Here is a 21,165-nt window from a genome sequence, read left to right as displayed (position 1 = left end):
ACATGAATAAATTGAAGTTGCTGCAGTATTTGATTTCTAATCATAATATCCATATAGAGATTTCTGTACATGGTGTGGTGTGTAGCATAGTGACTAAGAATGTGTGGGCCAGTTCGTATCTCATGCCAGCCAGAAACTCCTTGTGCTATTTTAAGGAAGGCCACAACTCCCTTGTTCTCAGATGTCCTTCTTGGAATATGAGAATAGCAACACAGGCCTGCTGTAGAAGTTGCAACCATTCCTGACACAATGCACATGAAGGGCTTAGGAAACACTAAAGCATTACTGCCACATTATTAATGATGTGACCTCTGCAGCTATGTATATTGCTTCTCAGGAAGTGAGACAACATTTTTCAAAGCTGGGTATAGTTCAATCCAGAGAATACGTGAATGGTATTTTCAAGGTGGTGGCCTTCAGCGTGCTACTTTTATGGTTTGCCTTTGCCAATTTATAGTTCCTAAGACAGATTCCTTTTCTTTCCAGCTTTACAGCATCTGAAGCACTCAACTGGGAGGAAAAACCACAGTCAAACAATAATTATTTATTTAAACATTTATAAACTGCACTCTCGTACAAAACATCACAAGATGGTAAGCAACCCTAAAAACCCACACACAGTAATAACATTGTTGAGATGTCAAACGCATCAGAAAAATCTGGCTGGCAAAGAATCTCAGGTTCCAGAAGCCTGTCTGAATAACACAGCATTTAAATGAAGTCTCAAAGAGAGCAGAGATTGTGCCTGCCAAACCTCTATTGGCAAGGAATTTCATAGGGCAGGGCCTGCCAGCTCAGCTCCTGGTAAAGGCCAGCTAAACTTCAGAGGCATTCGGGACCATCAAAAGTTCATCCCCAGAAGACCTCACTGAATGAGGTGGAGCATAAGGCCATCTTCATACCATGAGATGGATATCTAACTTGAAAGTGTGGAAAGACACAGAGACTCTGATCGAAAGCTGTGCTTGTGGGTCTGCCCATGTTTACTTAAGTTTGTGCACATGGTGCTGCCCCACTCTATTGCTCATTTAAGCAGTATAAAGTCTGCTAAGAATAATCCCTGAAGCCAACATGGTTCCTTCTATAAGTGGAGACTTCCACACCCCCAGTGTGCAGCAATCATGGCTGCAGTTTCTGATTGCTGTAAATATTATTGTTAGGCACAAGTCATTATTGTGTGGAGTTAGCTGGCTGACAAAACGTCTATTCTAAGTCTGAGGTAACACCCCCTCCCGCCATTTTCAGTACTCTCCATTGCAAGTTCTCTGCTACATAGCACACTAAAGAAGTTTTACTGATAGGGATTTAAACAAGCACCAATAATTTCGGACGTAGGCCATGAAAGTGGAGTCAAGAATCTTAAACTGTTTAGATTGTGGATAAAAGCAAATAAAATCAAACACCATTTTTTTTTGTTGAGTCACATAATATCAAATAAGCTTTGCTAGAATATTTAAGTGTTCCCTGTGTACTACTTGTAAAACTGCTAGAACAGCAGCAGGAGTAAAAATAGCCAGAATGTGAACACCCAGATATATAATTTATAGCTATGCCCTAATTTGTTCTGAACACAGAATAAGCCATCCTACAAAGAGCTGAGATTGTTCAGTAACTGGTAAGAAGCAATTCTATCATCTGGCCTTATTGCTTTCCCAAAGCCTAAAAAACCAACAACGAATGGCTTTCATTTTTAAAGGTTGTGTATAAATTAATAAATGAATATATTTGCACAAACACAACACACATTACCCCACATCCCAAACAAACCATGAGCCCAAGCTTAGACAAAAAAATAAATAAACCAGACTCTGGCTTGTTTCAGTCATGGCATGGCAGCAATAGGAGCAGGGAAGAAGTGCTATGGGAATTTCTGAGCAGCATGTACGAGCATATAGTAAACCCCATTACTGTACTGATATTTTATCATGCTAACAGCAAAGACTTTCAAACATCCAGGTCTTCTCTAGGCGCTAGAAGGCACACAGTGATAAGGCCATGTAGATCTCTCCAGGGAGCACATTTCAGAGTGCCAGCAGCACCGCTGAAAAGGGTTAGCATTAGATTTGCTTTGAAAAGAGTAGACAATTTCTCTTTCTCTTTTTGCTTCAATAGGATCAAGTCACTTGGGCATTGTGTTTTCTATCTGTAAAGAGTTTTGTTTTTAACTTCACCTTGTCACTTGTGAAGTCAAACCCATTCTGTGTTTGAAAGGAGCATTTTGATAACTAGGTCCAAATGTTTCTGTTGAAAATTAATACAGCTTATGCTATAATGAAGGCTTCCTCAAACTCAGCCCTCCAGATGTTTTGAGACTACAATTCCCATCATTCCTGACCACTGGTCCTGCTAGCTAGGGATCATGGGAGTTGTAGGCCAAAAACATCTGGAGGGCCAAGTTTGAGGAAGCCTGCTATAATGTGTAGTGTAGCTTGGTTGCACACTTGCTATTTGGTTTCTCCCTTTCTCTTTCCAAGTGTTTCAACTATTAAGGTTATTGTCAGCTTGAAGTGAAAGACACTCCTGCAGGGATCCAGAAAGGTTGCTTCATCCAGAACATTTCTGCATATAAAAGCAATTGTATTGTCATTGTCTTCCATCCAAAGAATTGTTTTAGTTTGCGGTCTGTGTTAGTTGTGTGTGTAGAATTAAAATAATCTCTGGAGCTTCCTGGAAGTCTCTTGCATTTGGTGGTGTGTCAGACTTATCATAAATACCTTCACCTGCATAATGCAACAGTGAAACCATATTCCTGGTATCAACATCAACACCAACTAAGATTTACAGTCTCTATATCTATAGCATCAACTGCACACACTTCAAATTAAGGGAACATTGGCAGGCGCTGAGCAGCCATTTTAGAACTGGAAAAGACACACTGGCAGTGATGTCAGAGAATCAGACAGAAAGAGAAACAGGAGCAGAAATTGCTATCGTAAACATATTTGTCCCATGTCCAGAACAGAACTCAATCCAGAAAATATTATTGGTATATGCTGCTGCTCTTGCTTTCAGACCACAAACAATATGTAATTATGCCCCCCTTCATTTGCATTTTGTTTCCTTTGCAATGAATGAATGGAGTGGAATAACATACTGACAACACCATTTATGTAAGTTACATAATTTCACCACAGTGGACAGCCAGATGAATAATATCGCTTTTTGGAAGAGGATGAATTGCAGTGGAACAGAAACAGTGCTGTATGCAATCAATACAGGGTGGAACAGAAAATGACTCCTACTTACATACATACTGACAGTTTATATATCTGATTTGTACTGTTCTACAGCAGTCTTGATCATCACTATCTTTTTTGCTTCCCTTTCATTTCTGTTGCTTTGTTAGTATTACATTTCACCTACTGTAGCTTGGAAAGAACAGCTCAGAGGCTTACAATTGCTTCAAATAATAAGATATCCTTACTAAATGCATTGTATAGGGCTCTATAGTAGGACACAACTCCCTTTTTCTATCCCTCACTTCCAATCTCTGCAAGTTTTTTTTTTTAAAAAAAGTAGGGATAGGGAACCTATGTCCTTCCAGATGTGGTTGGACTTCAGGTTGCATCATCCCTGGCCTTTGACCATACTGACTGGAGCTGAAGGGAGATGGGAACCCAGTAACATCTGGAGGACCACATATGCTCTATCCTTGTCTTAGAGTGACAGAAATATGTGAGAATCTAAATTGGTATAGGGCATTATATATATAATGCCTGATAATTGGATCAGGCCTAACACCATTTTTCAATACTTCAGAAAGTACCCCAAAGAAAATGCAAATAATGATGGCAACATGCAAGATGCTAGGAAAAGATTCAAACAAACAAAAACCAAAAATAGTTATATACCTTACAACACCAGACAGCTTTTTTATCTAACACTTAATTATGTCTATCAGAAGGAAGTCTCAATGATTTCAGTAGGAATTATTCCCAAGGAAGTGTGCATAGAACTCAGTCCATACTAGTAATGAGTCTATTATGGCTGCAATCCTGAAGTTACTTACAAGATAATAAACCCTAATTACCTTCAACCATTTTAGAATATTCAAGCTCATACATATTTGTATGAACATTTTAGAATGTTTAAACTCATACATATTTGCACAGTTTAAACCTGAACAATCTACATATACTTAAAAATACTGCTCAATTGCTCTCAAATGCCTAGAACAAATACTTACCACTTCATTCAGGGTTTGGAGCAAGCCACTGAACTTTAGCCAGGTAAAAACGTACACAGATACATAGCATATTAAAACAAAAGCTTCATCTGAGTTGTACGGCACAATATTTAGATACTGCTCCACTGCATTATTTATTAGAGGAAAAATGTATAACATCATTACAACTTTGAGCTAGTTTAAAAATGTTAATCTCACAATTAATAATCACAGACGTATGCTTTTCCTTGCAGCAACAAGCACCGATAATCTAAATCTGTCATGCTGAACTTTAGAGTAGCAGACAACCATCTGCATACATACATCATATAAAAAGTAAGTCTGCATGCCCTTATGCTTCCTTCACTGGAGAAATGAGACAAAGTAAGGGGGCATAAAGGTAGGAAAGTTGCAGAGTGGAAAAGCCAATTCCATATTCAACTTAACAAAGCTCAGTCTGTGACTGGGGGCTCAAAACTGCTCACCTGTACAGCGCTTCACTTGGCAGATGCTTTGGTTAAAACCAAGTTGTCTTGTATGACTGTGCCGTATTAGCAAGGTATGAATCTGTGGCCTCGAGGAGTCTACCCCAGACATATTAAAACTGAATGACTAGAGGGGTCAAGGGCATGAAGATAGCCACATAGAATGCTGCATAAGTAGCCAGTTTTAGGCTTAGTCACCACATTTACATTAGCCAGAATTGGGTGCAGACTATCTATCTTAGTTAAAGACGTACCCTAAGAGAGAAAATATGTATTTGGTTGTATTTCAGGAGAAAATATGCTTCTAAACCATCCTCACTGCTCTACAAAGAGCCAGTGTGGTGTAGTGGTTAGGAGTGGTAGACTCATAATCTGGGGAACCAGGTTTGCGTCTCCGCTCCTCCGCATGCAGCTGCTAGGTGACCTTGGGCCAGTCACACTTCTCTGAAGTCTCACAGCCCCACTCACCTCACAGAGTGTTTGTTGTGGGGGAGGAAGGGAAAGGAGAATGTTAGCCGCTTTGAGACTCCTGAAGGGGAGTGATAAAATCCAAACTCCTCTTCTTCTTCTTCTACAGATGTAAAGGCTACCTTAACCTTTGGGCTGGGCTATAACATCTTAGACTATTGAGGGGGGGGGTGTTCATATGTTTGAATGCTCATTTATTTATAATCTAAAAAATCCTATACATAGAAAACCAGCATATCAGACAGAAAGCTAGGCTAAATGAAATCTGTATGTACAAACACACACACACACACACACACACACACAAATCTGGAACAAAATTCAAATAAAACACAAGCAAATATGCATTCTGAAATGATACAACCCTAGCTAAAGAAACATCACGTCACTGCATAGATTATGAATATCCCTCATGTATTACCTGGTTGGAGATTTCTGTTCAAGGTGGGGCAGCTGCTGTCTACAACAGCAATAAATTTACTTGTAGACCTTGACATATATTTCAAGGGTGAAATTGTTTCAAAAAGGCTTCTTGCAGCCAGTCTCACTAATTCACTAAGCAGGGCCAAATGTGGACTTTTCTGTAGTAAAAGAAAGTGACCACAGGTGCCTGCAGTTTCTACTAACGGAGCCACAGGCTTTGCTCAGAGCCAACTGAAAGCTTAAGATGGCCTTTTAAATACAATGGTTACCACATGCATGAGGGTGAAGGTTTGGAAGCACTTCCTCTCTCTGATATGCAAATGCAAAGGTATTATATAGATGGCTTGATGTTTTTGGGCCTTTCTTTATCATTTGCAATAAATATACACACCTTCTGCTCAGTCCTACCCATACCATCTGCTATTCCCCGTGGCTTAAAGGAAAAAAAAGAGCAACAGATCAGGGTGTGTGTGTGGGGGGGGGGGATGTTTTGCACATGCAAATATATATCTGTATTACAGTTTAGTCCAAAGATCTTTTTTTCTTTAGGGATTGGACAATCTGTTGCAGCATGAAAGACAATAAACAAAAAGCCAAGGGTAGTACTTAATTCCAAATCATTTAACACTGATGAGGAGGAGATTGTTAAGAGAATTGCTTTATTCAGCCTCTGCTATAAAGGCACAAAGCCAGTTTTTTAAAAAATGTCCCAAGCATTTATTTATTTTTAGGGATGGCACTGGATGAAAGGTAGGGACCAGAGATACCGTGTTGTGCTTTAAAGGAGAGGGGGAAATGGAACAAAATCAATTGCATCTTCCCCACGTTCTCAAAAGCAGCAAAGCTTTACTTTCAAAATGAAGGTTGATCAAAAGAGGTGCCCTTGTGTTATTCAGCCATTATGAAACTTTTGGACATCACTTTTGAAGAGCCTTAACCAGTGCTTTCTCACCTGAAGTCAGTTCTGGCACCTCTCAGGTGGACACCACTGCCATTATAAGAGAACAAAGGAGGCGTCCGTAGTGAGTTCCGGCACTTCTTTTTTTCTAGAAAAAATAGCACTGCTTTTAAAGCTTAAAAGAATTGACTTGGCAACTGTGAGGAACCTGCACTTTGTTTTCTTTCCAGCATGCGCTCAAGTACATAAAAGACAAGCTTCTACATAATATTGGAAGCAGTGCTATTTTTCTAGAAATGAGGTGCCAGAACTCACTAGGAACGCATGCCTCGTTCTTTTAGAATGGCAATGGTGCCCACCTGAGAGGTGCCGGAACTGACTTCTGGCTGGGAAAAAAGCCCTGATTGGAAGTTGGTTGGTGGTTGACGGATTTCAGTGACCAGCTGTTCCACACAAGAACTTGCAAGAATGGTCTTTTTTCCCCCTGACAAAGTTTTTGACTTCTGCTTTGAATATGTGAGAAAGAAATGCAACAGTTGCACCCATTCCTATCACTGCATGTAGAGCAGGGGGGAATTGTCCAGTTCCCCTCAAGAATGTTGCTTGGTCCCCACCTTGATGGTATCATGGCAGCAGGACAGGGTATTTCGGAGAGGGGGAACTGGGATGCTGGTCCAGCACCCACAAATTGCTTCCTCACCATCCGGAGGACAAAGGAGTTGCTTCCCATGACATTCCTCTTCTCAGCTCATTCACATGAAAATGCAGGTGAGCTGGTTGAGGGGCAGCTCCGTGGCAGCAGTTGTGGAACATTAATCAGATGCCCAGAGAAGCTTTGCAAAAGGTATGATGGGGAAAGGTTGAGAGAGAGGCCCCAGGAAATTTATGAGTAGAGGAGAACAGATGCTGGAAATGAGAAAATGACAAGACAGCAAAGGCAGGAAGAAAACTGGACTGCCTGCAATTAGTGACCCAGCAGTAAGGATCCCACTCTAGGCAATCTCTGAGGCTAAGAGGCCATATTGGGTTCTGAGGATCCTGGGGATCTAAAGAAGGAGATATCTGACAATGACCTTGAAGAAAAAATAGTTGCTGAGTGAGCAATGAAGTACACTTTTTCCTCTCTTTGCAATATGTTCCCAGTTGCACACTTTCTGCAGAAAGTTTCCCTAACTTCAGTACATTCTTCACACAAATGTGTAAGATGAATTCCTGCAGATTGTCTCGGTACCAGGGGCAATTTAAACCACACAAATGCTGTGCAGTTTACAACAAGCATGGGAAAAGGGGTTTAAAAAAACCCAATAGATACTGACATCTGAGGCATCATTAACTAAGACTCATAGTGTTGAGCCCAGTCATTTATTGGATTCACATACAGTATAATGACCCACTTTCAGTCAGTGTTGTGAGCTGGGTTTCCATTCCTTTCAGATATATTGACAATCTGGCAAGTGCGTTTTTGGCTCTGGCTTCCCTGTACTTATTTCATACAATAGAAAGTCTATTAGAAGGATATTAGAGCTTTAATTATAATATGGGCACTCTTTCATTTTGCTACACACTAGTAATTCCCAATAACGCTAATGGAAATTATCCAGCGTCAACAAAAGAATGTGCCTTAGATGCTAACAGCCAAAGAACCAAACATATCAGAGAGATGAAGGTTCTGGGAAGTACCGGTGAATAAAAGACAGTTGAATGACAAGACAGAGAAGCAATAGATATTGACTTAAAAAACACACGGAAAACCTACACCCCCCAAATCCCCCCAATATTTAATTTACTTTAACTTCAAAATTAAATTATTCCTGATAGTAACTAAAAGTGAACAGGGATCTTAGATGGGCAGCGTAATTAAATATAATTGAAAAAGAGAATGCAAACTGCTGAAGTCAAAAGCTGGATCAAGAGGAGAGTGGCATGTGTGCACCTTTGAATAGCTTTGGTATTTTTTAAAGGAATGTTCCTCTTGCTTTCCTGACCCTTAGGATTGTTCTGCATGAGCAGAGATCTGCGACGGAGCCAACCCTGGAGCCAAAGCCCTGCCAGCTTGCTCCAGCTCTCTCTCTTTTCAAATCTCCCTGGCAATTATTGCTATGTACCATTTCCCCTCCCACTGACACCAATAGGAGGAAAAACACATTCCCCAGCTCCAGGGTGGCACAGACTGTCAAGCCCAATCCACTGGTTGGTCAGGGGGATGAGGGAGCTTTGGATGCAAGGGATGCTATTCTGGCAGTATCTCTGCAGCTCTGCAGAAACATTGCTGGCAGTAGTGCCATGACCACAGAGTTTTTCATGGGTATATCAGCCTGGGTATATCTCCTTGCCAGCAGAGCTCCCCTCTACCAGCAAAATAACAATTCTAACCTACCACACCCACCGCAGGCAGTATTCAGCATGGATCAGTATTGCTTTATTATATTATTAAGTTGTCCCCCCTAATATTTGGGGGTGCTAGCCGTCCGTCTAAACATACATAATTGCATCCAGTGTCACTTTTGATATCACAGTGATAAAGGAGAGGACACATTTGCTTCATCTGCTTGAGATAAACAATGGCCAAGCGGATCAAACTTATTCTGCCACATAAATGAGAAATGTGCTTATGGTGTTTATGATGGGGGCAGGTTTCTTAACTCACATGTACTCTGCATTTGCTTATTCATTTCCCCTCTGCTACTGGCCTGTCTAAAATAGGTGCAAGGAACGGAAGATTTTCAACACAATGTCCTTCCATTCTGACTCTGCAATGAAGGCTTCCTCTCCCCCGATGCCTTCCCATAGAAACCAGCAAGAAGCCAAATATTCTGGCTGGATCATTCTAATCCATATTATCTTGGAGTGATCTGTTATTCAGGAGGGGCCAGCAGAATGTTCCCTTTGATTTCCCCATTGCTGCAGTTGACTTTGTCGAGGTGCAGTGCAAGAGGTGGGATTTCCAGAGTTGCAGCATGTTACAACAGAGCTACAACACCCACCACCAGCCACTAGTGTGTCTCAGTATAGAAGCATAGCTATGTTAGACTGGTCTGCTGCTGCTGCAATAATAAATGAGAGAGATTTGTGGCACTTTATCAACTGTGCAATAGAAACAAGTAAAGCAGAATGTCTCTACTATCTCCAGCCCACTCCCCCTCTCTTGATGCTTTCTGAAGGGGACTGAGAAGAGCTCTGTTCCCTGGCATTCCATCAATAGAGATCAGACAGACTGCTTATCCTGAGCTGGGAAAAGCTACCAAGATCAGGTAAAGCCCCTCAAACTACTCCCCTGGATCTTAGTAAGAGTTGCTTTACATTAAACATCCCCCCTGCCCCCACCTAGGTAGTGTACATGACTGCAGAGAGGTACAAGATAAACAATGTCACATGTGAAAACTGCACAAGGATTTTATCTACCCAGTGTACAGTCATATGATGCAGGGGAACGTGGGATTCCAAACTTGCAGAACAAGCACTTTCCTCATTTGAGGCTGTGGTCTAAACCACTGAGCCTCTTGGGCTTGCTGATCAGAAGGTTGGTGGTTCAAATCCCCACAATGGGTGAGCTCCCGTTGCTGTGTCGCAGCTTCTGCCAACCTAGCAGTTTGAAAGCACACCAGTGCAAGTAGAGAAGTAGGTACTGCTGCAGCAGGAAAGTAAATGGCATTTCCGTGCACTCTGTCACTTGTCACAGTGACCCGTTGCACCAGAAGCAGTTTAGTCATGTGGGCCACATGACCCGAAAAGCTGTCTGTGGACAAACACCGGCTCCCTCAGCCTGAAAAGCAAGATGAGCGCTGCACCCCATAGTTGCCTTTGAATGGACTTAACCATCCAGGGATCCTTTACCTTTTACACAAGCAGTTTTCACCTAAGTGCATGTACTGCACATGTGCAAGAAATATCACCTGTATGTGAAGCACCTGCAGTAGCTAAGCATCAGCAGAACTTGCTTACTCTGCACATGAGAACAATGAGTACATCCACTTGTTAAAAAAAAAAAAATGCACCAAAGTCCTGTTCAAATCAATGAGATTTAGGAAAGCTCAGCATCCTCTAGCTTGTGTTCTGTCCATTGGCACAGTTTCAAGGTTGAAGCAGATCAGTAGCCACTTGCATGCCAGAATGATTTTTTAAAAAAAAACAGATGACCTGCATTTGTCCACACTTCAAAGCCTACTTACAGCCCATTATTTTGGGCTTGTAGTAGCACACGCGTGGGCTTTTTCACTGGTGGCACCAAGCACTGTGGAATGTCCTCCCAGCTGAAATAATGAGAAGCCCCATCACTATCGCCATTCCATCACTTCTGGAAGACACACCTATTTAGGAAAGCATTCCCCTGAACTTAGAACTTGTGGTCTAATCATTTTGCTTTCTAGTTTGTTATGGTTTTTAACTGGGTTGCTTTACTGCACTTTTAAATTATGGATGTTTTTTGATGCTTTGATGGAATTGTTTATTAAGTATTTTAATCACGTATGGATTTTATAATTGATTTTGTATGTGGAAATACATAGACCCTATTTGGGCCTTTAAGGAGGATATAAATAAATAATCCTTCCCACCTTTAAAGGGAGACAAAAGTTTCTGTGACTGGAATATATTTATGGACATAACCCTGTTTAAGATTTAATTTCAGTGCAATGACAAAACACCAGTACTACAGGTTAGGCATCTATAGTCACAGTTATACAAGGATGAAACCAGCATGAACAATTCAACGGCAGAACCGGGTGCATCCCTGATCCAAGTCAGGTGGTGATTCTACACAACTATATTGCCTCAAATGCCAGTGAACTTACTCCACACATTCTAGGGAGGGATGGTAACAGAGCCAGGAAAATATCCCTCTCTCAGCTGAAAAGTGTGAAGCACAATTACCTTTTTCACAGAAGCGTCCAGTAAAATGCAGACGGCAGTCACATTGAAACGAGTTGACGCCATCAGGAAGATTGATGGGATGGCATGTCCCTCCATTACGACACAAATTCTCTTGGCAGACTGACAACGAGACTGGGCGAGCAGGTGAGGGCAAAGCTGACTTGAGTGCTTCGGAAACAGTGCCAGAGACATCCATCGGTGTTTCTTCAGATAGAGGAAATCTGTGAGACAATATTAATTTTACTTGAAACATTTGTGACTTGTTCAACAAGTCCCCCACCAGCTTCAGAGGCAGTGGTCCGCTAGGTGTCAGCTGTCAGGAGGGTGACTATTGCTGTCATACCAGGTTGAAGAGCTTAGCACAGGCAGCTTGCTGGCCATGGTGAAAGGTAGGCTCAAGACATCTTCCTGCCTGAGGTGAATTACAATATAGTGTGCATAAGTAAAGGTAAAGGGACCCCTGACCATTAGGTCCAGTCATGACCGACTCTGGGGTTGCGGCACTCATCTCGCTTTATTGACCGAGGGAGCCGGTGTACAGCTTCCGGGTCATGTGGCCAGAATGACTAAGCCGCTTCTGGCGAACCAGAGCAGCGCACGGAAACGCCATTTACCTTCCCGCCGGAGCGGTACCTATTTATCTACTTGCACTTTGACTTGCTTTCGAACTGCTAGGTTGGCAGGAGCAGGGACCGAGCAACGGGAGCTCACCTGTCACGGGGATTCAAACCGCCAACCTTCTGATCGGCAAGTCCTAGGCTCAGTGTTTTAACCCACAGCGCCACCCGCGTCCCTGGTCTGATCTTACTTCAGCACTAAACATGGGACAGCACCTCCCATTGCACCTGAGGACAGCAGACTAGCTCAGAGGGCACAGGGCAGCCACACAAAACTGTGAAAAACAGGATTCTGAACTGGGTGTATATTTGGTCTGATCCAGCTGGGCTCTTCTTATGAACACATTGCAGTAACTCAGTCTCCACCAGAAAGAAGATCTTCACTCTTCCTTTCAAGCAGGCTAGCATAAAGTGCGCACACACACAAATACACACAAGCCCCATCCTCTTAGGAAGATTACTACATATATTGTATTGCTCCGACAAACAGCACTATGGATTCAAAATTCTGAGCCGTGGGGCCTGGACTTCAGCCCCAACTTCCAGTCCTAGCTGCACCACTGGATGTTGGACAGATTTTTTTAAGCTTTCTCTCAGAATCCCTGGAAATAGCACTGGTGGTTTTTGAATAGCAGCCCCAGTATTCCAATCATATTTGAAAGCAGAAGTTGTAAATCTGCTCCAGCGTAACTGCCAGACTCTCAGCATGCAAAATAATCTGTGGCTGATTATGAGCACAGAACAAATGTCATGCAGGATAGCTAGCAAGAAATACAAAAACACCAAGATACCCTTATCGGAGCAAAACACATGGAACACTTAACATAAAGCCAGATGTCTTCAGGAGATTCAGGCCTTTAATAAAACTACCCAGTGAAAAAAAGTATTATTTGCATTATAGATAGGGGTATTGCATCCATTTGGTGATGTGAGGAATGCTTTGTTTGCTAAAGAATCAGTGGTCAGTTCACAAAATACTGAGCCTCTATTACAGACACTAAAATAATGCCCTCTGCATAGCTAGCTCTGTGACAAATTGCTCTGTTCAAAGGGAGAACTAAGTCTGATTTCTACACTGGGTCTGAAAGTTGAGTTTATCACCTAAGTTTTCTTTGCATCAGATGCCGTGTTAAAGGGGGATGCTAGCCCTCCTCCATATAAGTGTACAGAAAATTTAGGATTCAAGGATTGGTCTTTAGGCACATTGGTTTGCCAATATATTTCCTTTACTCAGAAGGACTTAAGCATTACAGAAAAGATTAATAAGGTTAAAAACGTTATAAAATACAAGCTAACACAGTTCTAAAGTATTGACACAGAGCCAAGAGACCCTTATTAAACCAGAACTACCTGATTCAGCAAGTCTAACTGTTGTGAACCGCCCTAAGACCTCTGGGTATAGGGCGGTATATAAATAAATAAATAAAATAATAATAATAATTAATAATAATATCTAGAACAGTAGTAAAAAGTAAAAACAGGAAAGAGGGACAAATACTGAAAGGAAGGGATATTTATACTATTCCCTCCCCCCTAAACTTTTAATAAGGCTATATTCAGCAAAATATCCAAATTCATGAAAGAATTTGATGTATTGTATGTCAAGGGATGCAAGTGGCACTGTGGTCTAAACCACTAAGCCTCTTGGGCTTGCCGATCAGAAGGTTGGCAGCTCCTATTGCTCAGTCCCAGCTCCTGCCAACCTAGCAGTTCAAAAGCACGCTAGAAAGTGCAAGTAGATAAATAGGTACCGTTCCAGTGGGAAGGTAAACGGCGTTTCCATGTGCTGCTCTAGTTTCGGTGTTACATTGCGCCAGAAGCAGCTTAGTCATGCTGGCCACATGACCCGGAAAAACTGTCTGCGGACAAATGCCGGCTCCCTCAGCCTGTAAAGCAAGATGAGTGCCGCAACCCCAGAGTCGTCTGCGACTGGACTTAACTGTCAGGGGTCCTTTACCTTTTTATGTCAAGATACATTGTACGTTCTGCAGTAATTTGGTTATACATCATCAAAACCAAATAATTTTAGCAAGATCTAATAATACTGCATCAAATAAAAACAACTGCTATTTTAAGAAGCGTATCTGGATAGAAGTTATCTTGTGAGCCACCCTGAGATATTTTGATGAAGGGCGGCATATAAATCTAGTAAAATAAATTAATAAATAGATGTTACATAGACATTAATAACACCTAAATTATATTGATATGAAAATATGTCTGGTTCACATCTGAGCAATACTGTAATATTTTTTATTATTTATATGCCGCCCATCTGACTTGGTTGCCCCAGCCATTGGGCGGCTTCCAACAAATGAAACACATTAAGCACAGTAAAACTTTCCTAAACACTAAATGTATCAGTGTTAAAAACAGCATTCACTGTGAGCACAACTTGTTTATCTAATTTATAAGCATCTAGCCAATTAAACTTTTTTTTAATTTATAAAAGACATCAGTCAAGATAGGAAATGAAGGGAAGTGATGTACTAGTTTGGTTTGCAAATCTGGCCATGTCACATAACTACAAAGCTACCTTTTAATCCCATTGTAATAATTTTAATTGATTATTAATTGTCTCTGGAACCAGCCAACGTGGGTGCTTATATGGGTGTAGAACTGGAGTTATTTTCATTGCTATGCATGTTTTCTTGGAAGCACAGCCTGCTGAGTGCAACAGAAATTACTTGCAAGCAAGTGTGCGCAAAATTGGCATATTTATTTTAGAAACTTGTGCTCTGCCATGCTGACAAATTTGAAGTGGCTTACATCCTAAGAGAGGAACGAGGGAGCTGTGAGCCTCCAGATGTTGTTGGACTCCAACTTCCATCAATCCCACCTGGTCAAGAACGATGGAAGTTGTAGTCCTACAACATCTGGAGGGCCACAGCTCTGAGACATCGTAAAATAATTAAGAATATCAATTAAAATAAACAATAAGAGTGCCAGCTCAAATGTACCTACACCACTCAGGCACTCATGGCAACGGGCACCAGCTGCAAATTCAGAAGCAAGGCTGGATTCAGTGTTCCTCACAGACTGCAAAGCAGATAGACCCCACTCCCACAATCATCTCCATCTTACTTGTATAGTTTTCCAATTCCCTTAAAAGGTAAAGGTACCCCTGCCCGTACGGGCCAGTCTTGACAGACTCTAGGGTTGTGCGCCCATCTCACTCAAGAGGCCGGGGGCCAGCGCTGTCCGGAGACACTTCCGGGTCACGTGGCCAGCATGACATCGCTGCTCTGGCGAGCCAGAGCCGCACACGGAAACGCCGTTTACCTTCCCACTAGTAAGCGGTCCCTATTTATCTACTTGCACCCAGGGGTGCTTTCGAACTGCTAGGTTGGCAGGCGCTGGGACCGAACAATGGGAGCGCACCCCGCCATGGGGATTCGAACCACCGACCTTTTGATCGGCAAGCCCTAGGCGCTGGGGCTTTAACCCACAGCGCCACCCACGTCCCTTCCAATTCCCTTACTGAGAGTCTAAAGGAGACTACCTTGAAGAAGACAACAACAGGATTCTGCTCCTGCCTGGTTTTGTTGATTTCCCCAAATAGCCAGATAGGGATCTATTGCTCTCAGAATCTTTCTTTTAAAAGGTGCCCAGTTGTTAATGTAACAATGTTTCTCCCAGACCTCCTTTTGGTTAGCCCCCTTTCATGGGAAAATGCCTGTGCAAGGTCATTAACAGAGCAAATATCTGCAACTGCCTTCAGAATTCATTCCAATTGCTATGAATAAGTAATACTCCTGACTCCAAACGGTTTAACTAAAATGCTTATTTGAATAAAGAGCTAGGAAGCGTTTAAAAGGCATTTAGGTGTTGGAAGCTTCAGCAGTGCACAGCAAAAACGCACAAAATGGACAACACTGATTTTCCTTCCTCCTCCCATTATTCCCCTCTATTCTGCAATACTGAAATGATGCTATTCAGCCAACTTTAGTGCTGCTATAGGTTAATGTTTAGGCTAATGTGCAACTGTGTTATTTTTTTTTATTATTAAAAAAATTGAAATAACTCAATTAAGTATTAAGGCTATTATGCTATGCAGACTTACTTCAGACAAAAAAATCGCAGCCCAGTAAATATGCACAAGAATGGGCGAAAAGGGAAATGTGGTCTGTTGAACATACAAGGTTGGTATTTAGGATCGCATACCCTAGAAGCTCAAGCTTATTGCTGGCATAAAATGTAGCAGGAAGGGAAGAATTGCAATTAAATTGTGCCCAGATCTTTAATGACTTTAATGCGAAACAAATTTCCCTTTTAGATTCACACTGCAGGAGCTCAGCTGGTAGTCTTTCCTCTACCCTTTCTTTCGTTTCACAACTCTCCCTCGCACACAGATCACCCCCATTTACATGCCTTTTCCACTATCCTAAAGTTTCTGTGGCACGCACACACGCACATACGCACAAAATTATCACTTTAACCCCCTTTCCCTATCACTTCCTTCCTCCTTTTTTCAACTCTCCCTTCCCCACAGTCCACCTCTCATTTCCATGCCCCGTCCTCTCTCTCATTATGCATCCCCCTTTGCACCCCCCCCATGGAGATATGTCACTGTATCTTTAAGCAAATAGAATTTCAAGAGTAAGCCTGTCATCTAGCATGCTCAAGTAGAGAAGGTGAAGGTCACTTGATGGATGCTGTACATATATGGGTTGTTATTAAAATAGCTCTTCTAAACTAATAGGTTGAATCTGGAATGAAATATACTCGGAGTCGAATGTGAATTTCATGCTCTTTATTCAGCTTGTAGTAGCAATGAATGAAACTTTCCCCAAAACGTCTAGCTATATATACATTATTTACACAATGGGCCCCACGTGATTGGCTAATTCTGGGCATCTCCTGTAGGCCAATCAGGTTGCGGATTCACTTCCTCCACAGAGAGAGAGAGAGAGAGAGAGAGAGAGAGAGAGATGACAACCAGGGTGGGGTACCAAGTTCAGGGTCTAAAATTGCCTTGCTGCACTGCTCCTTAATAGAATTGTGAAGAGGCAAGTCAACCCACTCAACCCACTGCAGCCCTGGGTGTGCATGTTTTAGGTGACCCATAGGACATGAACTGCTACCTATTGGAGTCACCCTACCACTGTCTTCCTTATACTGAGAAGCCCTGAACTATGTGTTTCCCACCTAATAAAACATCAGTGAAGGCTGTTTCCTGGATTTGCCATAGGATGCTATTTCGAACTCATGTTTGGTCAGACATGAGTCTGACCAAACTGCGGGAGGCAGTGGAAGACAGGAGTGCCTGGCGTGCTCTGGTCCATGGGGTCACAAAGAGTCGGACACGACTAAACGGCTAAACAACAAAGGAATTTCGAACATGAAGCACAACCACATTGAAAGGGCCTTTTATACAGTAGACAAGGTTTTCAAGTGGGGCAGGCAGATGTAAATCTGAAAGGTTTGGCCAGTTCATCCAGTAGTAGCTATGCAAATATCTGGCTAGTTTAGCAGATTCATTACAGAACATATCTCAGGTGACTGCTGGATCTTTAAGAATCAAAGACATATATGCTACTAGTCTTTTAAATAGGCTTACAATTCCCTTCTTTGGCTTGATCACTGTAATTTCAGACACATGGGATTTTGTGTAGTTTAAGACACAGTGGGTAGCATCAAATGATCCAAAACCAAAAATTAGGCCCTTGGGAATTTAAAATAGCTGATGACTGTTTACACCAGTGATAACATCTTCCCATTTCCTAACAACAGCTGTACCAGAGAGAAAAGCAGAGTTTTGGCATTCTGCAGTGCCTGTTTAGGAATTGCTTACAGAATGAGAAACGTCACTTTATATCAAGTTTGTAATCACATGAACAGATGCTTGTAATCTGTGTTTGTAGCTGATGGAAATTTGGCTTCTGTAACCAGCATAAAATTTATGTAAGAAAATCTGGCACTTAGTCCTACAGCTATTGGGAGGAAAATTAATGCATACTAAACCCCTTTTTTTGTTCAGGTAGCTAGATTACAGCAAGTTCATCAATCATAGCCAATCTACCAATGTTACTAACACTGCTGATCTGCTACAGTATAGTGTCCTCATACCTTCATGTTTACATGTCCCTAACAACAAAGTGCTCCCTCATGTATTCCATGCAGAAAATTGAGGGCAGATGTAACTCTCAAGACCTCTGAACAGGCAACTACATCACTCTTCTTACAGACATAGTTAAGAAAGATGCTTGAAACCGATCTCTCAAAATATACTTATTCAAGTCCAAATTGCACACACTTTCCTGAGCTATGGAGATTAAATAAATTAAATTGATGCACAGTGAAGATGGTGTGCTGGGTCTCCAATTTAGGATTTCTGGCAGTTCCCTTGTATGCTTGACAAGTGAACTGTCACAACTCTATGTGGAGACTCTTCACCATTATTATTAAGGGGGTATCTCACACTTTTAGTTTTTTCTTGCTGTGACTTATTACTTATTCTTCCACAGAATAAAATACAGTTTTCTTCCTCAGGTATATACCAGTAGCTATGGTTAAGCACAGGATAAGAATAGCTCAGAGATACAAATATAAAGTAAAACCAAAATGTAATATTTTATTTAAAATAGTTACTTTAAGTAAGAATGTACAGTTTGGAATATTCTGATCCACCATCTTGATGCAAAATGGCATCCAGTGGTATCCAAACAGAGAGGAAAACTGGCGCCTCCATCTTGGGAACCATTATGCCCAGTTTGGCAACAATATATCTAGATGTGTTTGAACGGATAGAGAACAGATGGACAAACCACTTTCCAAATTATGTTGTAGATAAAGGCATTTATGTTTTAAAATCAAAATTTTACCTAAATAAAAAGATTTCTCCACACTCTGCATCTCCATTCTAGGGAAACTGAGAACCGTTCTTATTGTTAAGCAGAACAACATAGTTGTGACTGACTGCTGAGCCAGACTTTAGTCTGGCAATGCAGACCCCCCAGAAATTCCAGCAGAGTGCTGCAGCCTCTCACTGATTGGCTACAAAGTCAGCTAGTCACAGAGCAGGGAGGAGTAGCACTTTGGGAGAGGGAGAAAAAAAGGAGCAGTTAGAGAGAGTTAGATAGGGCTAAGGTTCAGGTTAAGAGATAGGGCTTGATTCGAGATGTTAGACAGGGTTCAGGCTAAGAGGTAGGGGTGGAACTGAGTTGAGAGATAAGGTTCAGGTTAAGAGATATTTAACTGAACTACCTGCCATAAGTAAGTAACAGCAATGGAAGTATAACAACTGATTTTGAGTAAAGCGAGGTTAAGAGAAGCTGTGACTATAACACTGCATTTAAGCCGGAGACATATTATAGTTAGTTAAAGTAAATAACTTATCTTCTAACTAAAAGTACACAATTCCTAACCCAACTTTGTTTCCCCAACTTCTTTTCTTGAAAATAAACTTTTCTTGTTTGTTCCACTCCTGCCTGAGACTTTAAATCTAAGTTTTCCCTCTCACAAGTCCTCCACAAGACAACCTCTGGTGAATTGTAAAACTCTGTGTAATTGGGGTACAGTGAGGTGTGTGCACTATATTTAATAGGGGGCAGTTAGCGGGGTGAGTCTGCTGCATTATTAATTGGAGGTGAGCGGTTGGATCCACTATTGTAGTCAAGGGAGCAAGCAGAATTAATGGATGGTACCTCTTCAGCATACAATGTATGACTGCATTCATAATACTCTTTGATATTTAAAAAATGGACAAACTTCCCCTGCATGTGGAAAAGTCCCAACTGCGAGAGAGTCTTCTCCTCGATAGGCTAGTTTATATACTGTGAATTTGTTTTTAGATGGGGAAACATCATGCATTGCCCCTCTGATCTAATTCTGCATAGTGTGTAAGATTCCACAAAATGGAGCTGGCATTCCAAGGCCACCTCTGCCCAGGGGGAAATTATGCTTAGCCTGGAGGATTTGTACTTGTCTTTGTACAGTTTAAGATTTCTTGGAGTCAAGCCAGCAAGGAGAATTGAAGCAGAGTTGTGAAAATTGGATATTCTCATGCCTGCTGTAATTGGGTGAGAAGAGCAACGAGACAGTACTTCTGGAATCTTGGTCGTGTCCACAAAAACTGCATCTATACCACTCACCATACTTCACTTGTGTCAATGCGATAAGTATCTACTAGTGCAAAGAACTTGATACAGTTCTGAAAAATCAAACAGGCAGATCCGCCTGTTTATGTTTTGCATTTAATACAGGAACTGATGAGCAGTCACATTTATGTGGGTTTTGAAGCAGTCATCATGAATGGTTAAGCATCATTATGCATTTTTATAAGCATATGCATTTTTTTAAAAAATTCTGCCTTAGGTTGCAGTCCTTATGCATGCTTATTGAGGAATAAGCCCCATTGACTTCTGGCTGGGCTGACATTTCACATTTGTAACTTCAGTTCCATACTGGAAGTTTCTGTGCAATTTTAATTAAAGCTTATGGTGAGGAAAAGCCTTCTTTTACAGCCATTTGTGCCTGATAACTCTGCCTATCCGCAGAGAGTAATAATTGTCAGAATCCTTCATTCAGCTAATGAGCCATACAAGTGTGGCCCCCATAGGGCAAGTATAGCTCGATTTGTAATTCTCTTTGTCCTGTCTGGAATAGGGCAAGAGCTGTTCCAAATACTTTTTCACTCGAGCAGTGCTTTTAACAACCCATTTGCTCCAAACAGTACTCATACTTCTCAGTTACATGCCACTCCTCTAGTGAAAGGGGGAACCTCAGCCAACAATAAACCACCATAGAGAGTGAGAAAGGATGAGACTTGGGGCAGACATCGCCTGAACACACCCGATGAATACCAGGTGGCCATCCTTTTGTGTTGAAAGTGATTTGGCAAACTGGAAAGAGAAATACAACACCATAACCACTGGAAAAGTAAAATGAAATTGGATGCTTCCCTTCGAAGAACGCAACAGGGATGAAGATTGTGGAAGACTTGGGTGGGTTTTTATTGAATGGGAAATTCTTTTTTTAACCGGAAAAAGAGAAGAAAATTGGAAAGGCAAGGTGGGACACAACTCTGCAATGAAAGGTTTTTCATTGATGAGGCCCCTTCACCATGAAGGTAAGGCATAACAATGCAAAATGCAACATTAAAATACTGTAGTTTAAAACAAATTTCAATCACAACTAGAGTGGGTCCTTAAAATATATATCTCAAATGTCAAAGGACAGGATGAAGAGGGGCCTCTTCAGCAAAGGTGAAAGCTGAATAACAAAGGTTCCAGATGCATT

General features: G+C 41.6%; 1 protein-coding gene across 6 annotated transcripts in view; it reads right to left on the bottom strand.

The window, feature by feature from the left end:
* Positions 1-21,165, bottom strand: part of EYS (eyes shut homolog) — a 456,551-nt gene that overhangs the window by 141,028 nt on the left and 294,358 nt on the right. For all 6 annotated transcript variants that reach the window (XM_083431300.1, XM_083431295.1, XM_083431298.1 and 3 more), the window contains one exon: positions 11,309-11,529. In XM_083431300.1, coding sequence (XP_083287426.1) covers positions 11,309-11,529 — 221 coding nt within the window. The remainder of the gene's footprint in view (positions 1-11,308; positions 11,530-21,165) is intronic.

This window comes from Podarcis tiliguerta, assembly GCF_965153285.1.
Source record: "Podarcis tiliguerta genome assembly, chromosome: 3".
Taxonomy (NCBI): Eukaryota; Metazoa; Chordata; class Lepidosauria; order Squamata; family Lacertidae; genus Podarcis; species Podarcis tiliguerta.
This window is presented reverse-complemented; position numbering and strand designations above follow the sequence as displayed.